Consider the following 10,805-nt stretch of genomic DNA (forward strand, 5'->3'; position numbering starts at 1 on the left):
TTTATGGATTTTATATTTTGTAATGAAATTTTAAATAAATAAGAAAAATGTGGCATCTTTTTTCTCATTCAATAATTGGCGTTTTGTCTTGAATCTTAATTCTTCCTTTTAATTTAAATCTAGCCTTATAGAAAGACGCTATCATATTACAAAGTGCTCATTGTTCTTATTTTGATTTTGTTTGGATTAGATTTGATAAAGTATCATTAAATGTAACAATATTTATATGAAAATTGAGTGAGTACAACCTTACAATAAAAAATTTTGATATAATTTTAATACAAAGTACAATTAATATTAAATTTTATTTAAGAATCATAATTTGGTTGTGTACATACTTTAATGGAAAATCTTACCATATATTTTTATAAAATGTATAATATAAACTTTATATTATTATGAAGGCATGATTTCATCGTCAATAATTTACCATTTATGAGTATCGGATCTTCTAAGTATAAATTATATGGCATAAAAATCTAGAAGGAAATACTTACCCAGCCATTAATGATCCTCATACATATTATACGTAGATGGATATATTTTTGGATTGAAATTTAGTGAAATTTTATATAAGGAATAATTATAATAGTATTTTTAACTGGAATAAATAAAATTGCTCATCAGGATACAATTAGAGTTATTATTATAGTTTCTATACTGTCGCTGGAATTTCGTCACACAGCTCAAACGAAATGCCAATTCAATTATCGAATATTGTGCTATTATTACATATTATTTTGAATTTGAACTTTACTATATTCATTTAAATTGTCTTTTACTTCACATTTTATATTGTAAAAACTGAGAAATGTGCCTTATCTAATGTTTAATGAACAATATGATCGTTTGTGGATTAGCAATAATACATATACATATATATACACTTTGAATTTGTAAGATTTGCGTAATTTAGGTTTTTTCAAATGTGCTAGTATATAAATGATGCATTTGCTGAAAAATAACTAATAAATAATTTTATATGGCTACTTTATGTTTTTATTGCTGAATTCTGCTTATTATTTTTTTGTATATAGACTCTTCTGTTTCTATTCCTTTATCCTTTATTATAAGAAGTAGAAGTTATTTGTTGAACTTTCAGGAATTTATTTTCGATATGAGTCGTGAACATATATACTATATTTTTTTAATAAAACTTAATTCAACGGCCATCATTACAGCGTGTTTTAGATCCTCCAAACTTCATAAAAAAAAGTATTTTTTAAATGATTTAGTTTTAAACTTCCATTCATAGATATTGTAGCGTAGGCGGTTAATTGCATTCGGGGATCATACGTCTAAAGTACATTCGAAAGTGGACAATGGAGACCCCTGGATTAGTCCAAGCGGCATCTCCGCTAGTTTCCAGAATCCGGACGAAAGCATGACACTGCGTGCCCGAGACTACGTTCCTAAACAATAGATAAACGGGTCGAGGACTCTATAGTGAGCAACCTGCCCTTTAAAAGGAAGTACACTTGGCATGAGGGATTATTCTGGAACGAGCGCTAGCTGCGCGTGGACCTCCTTAATCAGTCAATAAATGCTGTGAAGCGACTTTGGCCTTTCATTTGGATCCTCCATCTACCCCTACGCAACAATATCATACCAGCAATCTTTATCCAAAATATCGATTAATCAGTAAAACATATATTTATATTTCAATGATTTAAAGCGAGACTTTTTTCCAAGGAATTGATCGATAATAATAATGTTGCATAGGGATGGGTTCAGGATCCAAATGAAAGGCCAATGTCGCTTTACAGCATATATTTGACGATTCAGGAGGTCCACGTGGATCCAGCGCTCACTCCAGAATAATCTGCTCTACCGTGTGTACCTTCTTATAAAATCTAAGTTGCCCATCACAGCTTCCCCGATCCATAAATGTGTCTATTGTGTAGGCACGTAGGTGTACCCTGGCGGGTAACACGCACCTACCCCGGTTCTGAGAATCTTAGTGGGCACTTACTGAGTCCCGTTTAGCCTAATCCGGGGGTCTCTATTGTTCACCCCCGGGGTCTCTATTGCATTCAGACGGCGGATACTCTCTCCCGTGTTCCCACGTTACAATAATTTTCCAAAGATTTCCGATCCCCAGATATTAAATTTTACTATTTTTTTCTCTTTGTAGCATACATATGTACATATTTCTCAATTTTAATATTTTATTCAAATGAAGAACTTAATAATCTATAAGATGGATAGCGTTTATTACCTGAAAATATATTGAAATGTACATAAAATTGAATACAGCTATCAACAGTTTGAGAAATACTGATATGATAATTTATATGGTCGAAGACAACTGTAAAGAAGCTGTATTCCAATTTTTAATTTTGATAAAGGTTTAGGAGGTATGCTTAATTTACAAAATCTATTATCTTATTAACCACCAAAATAGACTAGTGGTGAGCATACAATGCTTTGAGTGGTCACGGGTTCATATCTCGCTGGTTTCTGCTGACCAGACCTTAGATTTGTGACTCCAGGTAGTTCGTTTCCTATCAGAGTTTGCCAATTTATCTGATTTTCATTGAAACGGTTCCAAAAAATTGGCAACCTTACCCATTTTCTCGCAAAAACCTCGAGTTTTCAGCAATCTCGAATTTCGCTGAATTGTATGAAATGCTGCAAATTTACAAATTTGACAGTAGATGTCTCTGTGGATATAAATTGATATGTATTTAGGTACTTTGTATAATATTTGTATCAAATGTACAATGTTTCTGGCCAGGAAGGCGCATTGGGATTACCTGTTAGGCCTTCCTGGTATAAATTTAACATAAAAAAAACTATTACACGCTGACTATTCGGGCGGTCCATAGTGAGTTAATAGAGCAGTATTTTTGTTTCTGGATTAATTGAAATGGAAACTTATCTCAATTGAAATTGGGTGTTTTCGGAGTATCCAAATATTCACTGAGATTAAAAATGATTTATTATATCAATTGGCTTTTTATAAAATTACAATAATAATTGATACATACGTGTACATAATATATACATGTTTTAAACATGTACGTATAATAGTAAAAAAATATATATATATATTATTTCTAATTAAAAAAATGCGAATTGTGTATTTGATTTTGATCATGAATCAGTTGAATATAACATGTCATACATAAAGTTAAAAATGCAATTATTTCAAAATGTTATACAGTTGAGCCAGGGCCAACATCGGAGAAGCTGTTGGTTCTTTCGGTGCAATACCGGCACTGCCGGCCATATCGATATGCGAAAACTTGATATTCTCCTCTTCCAAACCAGACGCTATCAAAATAAAAGCAGCTGGACCCTGAAACGAAGAAATTATTCACACATTGTAGTCTAAATATTGTTATATTTGACTTATTAACATATACAAAAGTCACTGACTTGATGTCCTCGTTCGTTGGCGACAGAAGCCTCACATTTGGATTGCAGCACGTCGTCACCTTCGAAGGTACCCCTGTGCGTAGCCAAGTCTTCGCGTCTCAACGATGATATTTCAAACACATCCCCCATAATCTCTCCACTTTCCTGAAGTCGCTTTCCGTGATTCTGTTCCCTGGCTACATAGTTGTCCATGACGGCAGCATAACCTTCGCCGAAAGCCTTAATAACGTGACCGGTCAAAGTCGCAATGGTGTATATGTGCGGGTTGATTTCATTCTTTGCTTTGTCTTTCATCTGAAATTTTTTTAAATGCAATGAATGATTTGTCAATTAAAACAGCAACTGTAATTTTAAAAACTAACTTTAACTTTCAAAAGTATTAACTTTCATTTTTACAAGAAGTCTTATACTATGACATACATATGTAGATCCACTTCAACTTTGGGTATTTTTTTGTTACTTTATCTTTGTATGTAATAACAATAGATAAAGTTTTGTGATCGTTCGAAAATTCGAACTCCGAATCGATCACTGATCACGTTTTCATGATCTAGAAAAAGTGTGTGTGTATCTGTGAATTTTGGGGATTTTTTAAACACCGTTAGTCCTATTGAACTGATAGGACGTGAATTTTTTTCAAATTTTAAGTTGACCGGAAATGGTACCTCCCCTTATAGGTGTCCCCCTTTTTTGAGTTTTTTAATTCAAACCGCTAATAGAATCAGACTAAAATTGTTTTACATATAATAGAAATTATAAATTTATTACCTTTATATGTATGTATATTTTAAATATATTTACTCCAGAGAATCGAGTTTTTTTTATGTTTTTCTAAAAAACCTTTTGGCTAATTGAATTGAAATTTCATATCTAGAAGTTTAAGTCTAATACTAAGTTATATATAAAATTTGGTGAGCATCCGTCAACCGGAAGTGGCAGTTTACTCTTGTTCGATTTTACTTCCACGATTTTTTTCGACCCCTTAATCACGAAAAAATTCAAGTATAATTATTGTATCAATGTGATGAAAACAAAAAAAAAACCACTAAATTTAATAAACCAGAAGTGGGATTTTTCCTCTTAGAAAAGTCAAAAATGTTGTAACCACACGATTTTTTTCCACACCCCTCAACGTATCAAGATGAAAAATTATATTTTTGGTATTCTTCATTTTTTTAACAATATTTCATTATTTTATTTTGACCTTTTAAATTATTTTTATCTTCTTGATATTTAATGTGTATAATATTTATGTATAGTGATTTTAAGTATTAAAAAAAATTTGAACAAAATCCAAAAACTGGAAGTAAAACTTACATACATACATATGTCTTGTATAAGTTTCAATTTTTTAAACATTCCAATGTTACCGATTGTATAGTTAATAAAATGGGGTCAATGAATGAACCATTACCATGCAAACTAAATCGGCCATAACCATTCTTCCTTCAGCATCTGTGTTACCAATTCTAACGAGCATGTTACTACGTGACATAATTAATTCGTCAGACACGTAGCAGTTTTCGCCGACGGAATTACGCACCATCGACATTATTCCGAATACTTTCACATTCAATGGCTTGAGGATGGCACAAGTCTATAACAAAAAAAAAAAACAACATCATCATATATGATATCGCTCCAAGGAACAATATAAGATGATATTTTAAATACTTTTAGAAATCCAGCAACGGCTCCAGCACCAGATTTATCACGCGACATTCCAGCCATGTGACCTCCAGCTTTGATATCAGCACCACCGGTGTCGTAAGTGACACCTTTACCGACAAGAATCATGGTGTCGGTAACCTGGGTGGTTTCACTGGGAGTGTACGTCAAGAATATAATACGGCCTGAAAATAAACAAGCATTTATGTTAGTATTTATCAATGTTAAAGTTGCATAGCATTTAAAAATATTTTACCTCGGTGCCTTTCAATTTCATTTGCCGCACGGTTAACAGCAGCAAACAGAGGAAACTCTTTTTCGATCGTCTTCAAGTCTGAAATAACCTCAATTTTTATGTTGCTGTCATTTTTGAACTGCTCTTTCACGTAAGTTTCCACATTCGGAGGACACATTCTTTCGGGATCACCGCCAGCGACATCCCTTGCAATAATTCTGTAATATAATGACACTTAATCGTTTATTGACTTTGATCGTCATAATTTTCAGTCATTCACTGTTTTCAATCATCAATCTCATTATATATAATTCTCAATATAAATATATTTTTATTTATGTATTTATATTTACATACATATATACCAGGAAGGCCTAACAGGTAAACCCTAATGCCCCTTTCTAGCCAATTACAATTACAATATTTTTTGAAACAAAATAATTAATTCTTTTAACAATGCAAAATAGAGACATTCATGGATAAATTTTTGATAAACTTACATTTTTGGAGCATTTTTATATATACGTAAATCGTCAAATTTCGAAATAATGAAAAACTCGTAATTTGCGAGACATTTATGGACAAATTTGCAGCATTTTTATACGAATCAGCGAAATTCAAGATGCTGAAAACTCGAAAATTGCGAGAAATGGGTAAAGGTTGCCAATTCGTTGGGACCTTTTCAATGAAAATCAGCTAAATTGACAAACTCTGATAGGAAACGGTCGACTTGGAGTCACAAATATCCAAATATAACCAGCAGCACTACAGATAGTACTCAGAATTGATTATTTTCGATCGAGGTCAACCCACGGGATCGAACCCGGCAACCTCTCGGTGGTTAGCATCAATGCAACCACCAAATTTTAAAACAGCATTCATTCCCTCAAATACACCCCATCCATATTTCCGGAGACGTTAATGGCTTGTCCTTAAAAACTAATATTGTAATGATAAAATAATAAGGATACCTTCCATGTTCAAGTGCAAGAGCATTTTGTACAACAGCATCCAAGTTATCGGGCATATTTTCACCGTATATTCCAATTCGGTTGAATTTAATCTTTTTTGCTAGAACACTTTCCCGAACTTGCACTGGCTGTAAACACAAATTAATAAATTAAATAATTCAATAAATGACAAGAATTAAAAATAAATAAAAAAAAAACGAACCACATATAGAGCTTCAAAAGCTCCTAACAATAATACAAGTGCGTTTTGTTTGAATTTAGGAACATTTTGTATTACTATTATTGGGCTGCGTATTCCTGCTTTTAAAGCTCGCTCGATTCCTCTCTTAGCAGCTTCACCGACAGATCTACATAAAATAATAATAAAACGTTATAATCGTACGTACATTTTGAACAGTCAACATTAAAATCATATTAACCAAATAAGTATGTCTAAAAATTAAATTTTTTTATATAAAATGACGCAACTTGTAAGCAGACGACGACTTAGGGAAATATACTAGATACATAATTTAGTACTAGTGGCATATTCGGAAGACTTGGATCATGCTGAAACTTACCTGACATCATCGTATGGAGAAATTGGACCAGTTGGAGAAATGACAAGTCTCGATCCTGCAACGTCGGGACAATTTATAACAGCCACACTCTGAAAATTCAACAGATCAAGTCTATAAAACATCACAGTTGTGCATTGTGAGAAGATTTTAAAATACATACCGAGTTGAGAGCTTTGTCCAATGCCAAAGCATTTTCAACAGTAGCTTGAAGATCTTTCGGTGCTCTCACGTTGAAATTTTGAGGGTATGTGATAAGTAACACTCCATCGTACGAGCTCGATTTGAGACTCTTCTCGACGAAAACTGAACCGCCCAACTTCAAGAAGTCCGTTTGTACTGCCATACTGTGAAGATATATTTGGATGGGTTATATTTACAATATTTCAATACTATTATACCTATACATATGTACATAGATGTGATACTCCAAATTTAATATACAGAGTCGGGCACAAACAATTAGACGATTATCATTTTGAAAACTAGCACTTTGATTACAATGTAAATATAATATATACTAGGTAAAAAAAAACAACTAGATAAGATGACATTATACCACAAAGTATTTTTTTAAATACAATGCCACTGTTTTGTTCGAGAAACTGGTGAATAATGTATGATGTCTGACGGAATTCGCTTGAATGACTTTATTTGAAAAAAAAATAATTTATGGCATAATATTGTACTATAGAGCAGGCGTCGGCAATCTTTTTTGGCTGCGGATCAAAATCAACCAATATGTGATTATTAAGAAGATGTGTCGGGTCACTGGATATTTTAATTTTAAAACAGTCTTTTAGTGAATAATTATCTAACGTAGAGATTAGATCGACCGCCAATTTACTTGTACTGATCATCTGATCTTAGCGTATAAACGAGCCGTATACAACAACCAATAAGGGCTCGCGATCCATCGACCAATGATCTCTCTGTGTTGTGAGTATAAATATTGGGCGGTTTTAGACCGTGGTTCATTCGGAGCTAGATCGTCGTCGAAAGAACATTAAACTACCTCTACCATACTGCTGCGTCTTTCACTCCGATCTTGTAAACTCCTCTACACGTCCACGCTACATTGGTGTCCAGACAATTTAAGTCTTAACCGGTTTACTCAAGTGGGTCACTTGAAATTGTCAAATGAGTAGTATACGTATATAAATAACCCACGGGTCATAGGTTGCCGATGCCTGCTATAGAGCTTGCTTTTATTCGTCAGGTGAATATTTACTATTCAGTTAGAATGTGTATTATTCAAATAACTAATCGTATTATTATTTCTGACACATCTTTATGCAAAAATTAGCATTATTCATTGAAAAGCTATAAACTTTCTTTTTGTCTTCAATACATACACAAACACTAACAAAAAAGAAATCTCATCTTAACCCTTTGAATGCTGACCAACGCCGATCAGCGTTTTGTTGACGAGTCCATGGGCCTGAAAAACGCTGATAGGCGTTGTATATTGAGCATGTGCAAAGAACAAGAATACTACCTGATAAGCCTTTAAAGGTAACATTGAAAAAAAATGGATTGAACATGGATCATGTAATCCGTGTCATTTATTTGTCAACGTTTATTAAGACTCATTTACACCAGAATTTCTGTGAATTTATAACCATAGCAGAATTACCCAATGGAAGCTGCTGAGTATTTTAGATTGTGGCTTGGAATTTAGATTGTGAACATTACATTTTAACAACAATGAAGAAGATGGAACTACATAATTTTGGAAAAATACATTCATTCTTTTATTAGACTTCTTTTGTTTGTTTTATATTGTTGCAAGATATATTAGAGAGTCTAAGCACACCTTAACAAAACTCGAAATCCTCGGTAGTAGTTATCTAGGGTAGTGATCTAGGGTTTGTTTGGATTAGCTACAATTTTTATACCTGCTTTCTATTGGATTTCTAAATAATTCTCATTGGAAATGTTGGCAAAATTTTCAGCGTGGCGGGCATTCAACACAAAAAAATGTCAGCACTCGAGGGGTTAATCAAGAATATTTTATACATATAGAAACATTTCAAAAGATCATTCATTAATAATGCTACCGGAGCAATTCGGTTATTTGCAAACCCAAATTACTCAATATGTATCATCATCATTTACAGCCATTCTCCATCCACTACTGGATGAAGGTCTCTCCATTTCCTTTCGTCTCTATTTTGAACAATCCTCAAATATTAACGACCCATTTCGTTGCACCATTTTAAATTCTCTCGGGTACCATTCGAGCACTTCTATTATCCACTACATATATGACCCACTTATTGCCATTCCATTTGATTTCACCCACTCCACTAAATCTACTACCCTTGTCATACTTCTCACCCACATATGCCGAGCATACAACGTTCCATACATTGTGCAACATTTAAAATTTAAAAAACCTCATACATGTATGTAAATAAAAATTGTAATAAAATTAATTTATCTAAAAATAGCCAATCAATAAATTTAATAAATTGGTAATAAAAACAAGGAAAAGTCTTTTAATTATACGGAAATTTTTATACGAATGCGTTTCATTGAGTAGTTAATAAAATTCATATATAATTGAGTGATTCAATAAAATGAGTCACTATATATCTGTAATCAAATATAAACCGCGATTAAATGCAAACAGCGGTTTTTAAGAGTGAACTTTTTAATATGTATCATAAAATTTTCATACAGTAATTATTCTCAATTGATGAAAATATATGCATGCATTATCACCTCAATTGTTTCGAATAGTAAATTGCCATATTAAAAAAATAAAATAATAACACATTAAACAGGTGTGGCAATTATGTATGTTTCACGATTCTTTTGTTAATTATGCACATAACCTTTAAACCCGTGAAAGTACAACCGGTAACTGCAATGGCAGTTTGATAATTTTACGTTGAGGCACTTTTTTTTTTAGTCTAGTGACAGTTTTGGGATCGTTTCGATGAGCTTAAGTCGAAAGAGAATATTTTGACTTACTTCAGGATGACTTCCAGAATTTGACAGGAGACGTCAGCATTCGGCCACAACACACACCACTCCAACACTCACCGAACGACTGGCGATTAATTTCATATCACGAAACATTCACTGTTATTTGATAAAAAAATATATCGAGTTACAGAGTTACGCCGATAAAATCATTGAACTGTTGTTATAGTTTCAAATTGTGTCAATGTTGAAATATAAAATTTTAAAAAAATGATAAATTTTATTTCGAGTATTTTCCTCCCCCTTTTCAGCTAAAATATTTAAAAATTGACTAATAATAATTTAGTGTGCGCTTTGAATCTGATTAGTTTGTTTTAGAAGTCCTTCAGTAAATGACGTCACACATTCATAGGGCTTAACATTAATAGTAAATGACGTCATTAATAGAGGTAGGATAGTCACAGTGCTATCCATTGTTCCATTGTTGTAAATCCATTGTAAAAAAGGTTCGGCAAACCTTTAACAATGCATTTACAACCTTTGAACAATACGCGGCACCTTCTGGGTCCGGTGACTAGTCATTAATAGTCACCGGACCCAGAAGGTGCCGCGTATTGTTCAAAGGTTGTAAATGCATTGTTAAAGGTTTGCCGAACCTTTTTTACAAAGGATTTACAACAATGGAACAATGGATAACACTGTGACTATCCTACCTCTAGTCATTAATAACTAGTGGCCGGATCCACAGCGCGCCGTTTATTGTTCAATTGTTGTAAAAGGTTCGCCCAACCTTTTTTTTTGTTGTACTCTAGCTTTGTAAATAGAGCCAAACTGCCCCAATTCCTGGAAAAAGCACGTTTTCTATCCGCAGTCTATTAATAACACATTAAAGGTCTGTTCATACCTATCCAGCACGACCCGTATCCTGCAGGTGTCCTGCAAGTGCGGATAGTATTCTTTGGTACATTATATGGACGTATTCATACTCCATTCGCGCATGCGCATTTACGCATTCATGCGCGTCCATGTAGAATGTACTAAAGAATATTGTTCGTAATTGCA

The 10,805-nt window shown here is 33.2% G+C and overlaps 1 protein-coding gene across 1 annotated transcript; it reads right to left on the bottom strand.

Moving 5' to 3' along the window:
* Nucleotides 1-2,924: 2,924 nt before the first annotated feature.
* Nucleotides 2,925-9,879, bottom strand: Dip-B (Dipeptidase B). Its single transcript, XM_077440954.1, has 10 exons — nucleotides 9,792-9,879; nucleotides 6,976-7,159; nucleotides 6,816-6,904; nucleotides 6,458-6,602; nucleotides 6,256-6,383; nucleotides 5,306-5,502; nucleotides 5,056-5,234; nucleotides 4,796-4,978; nucleotides 3,382-3,675; nucleotides 2,925-3,301 (listed from the first exon to the last, which is right to left on the bottom strand). The coding sequence occupies exons 2-10, from the start codon at nucleotides 7,156-7,158 to the stop codon at nucleotides 3,146-3,148; spliced, it is 1,554 nt and encodes a 517-aa protein (XP_077297080.1). The 5' UTR covers nucleotide 7,159; nucleotides 9,792-9,879; the 3' UTR covers nucleotides 2,925-3,145.
* Between the last annotated feature and the right edge of the window lie 926 nt (nucleotides 9,880-10,805).

The sequence above is a fragment of the Arctopsyche grandis genome, chromosome 11 (genome assembly GCF_051622035.1).
Source record: "Arctopsyche grandis isolate Sample6627 chromosome 11, ASM5162203v2, whole genome shotgun sequence".
Classification (NCBI taxonomy): Eukaryota; Metazoa; Arthropoda; class Insecta; order Trichoptera; family Hydropsychidae; genus Arctopsyche; species Arctopsyche grandis.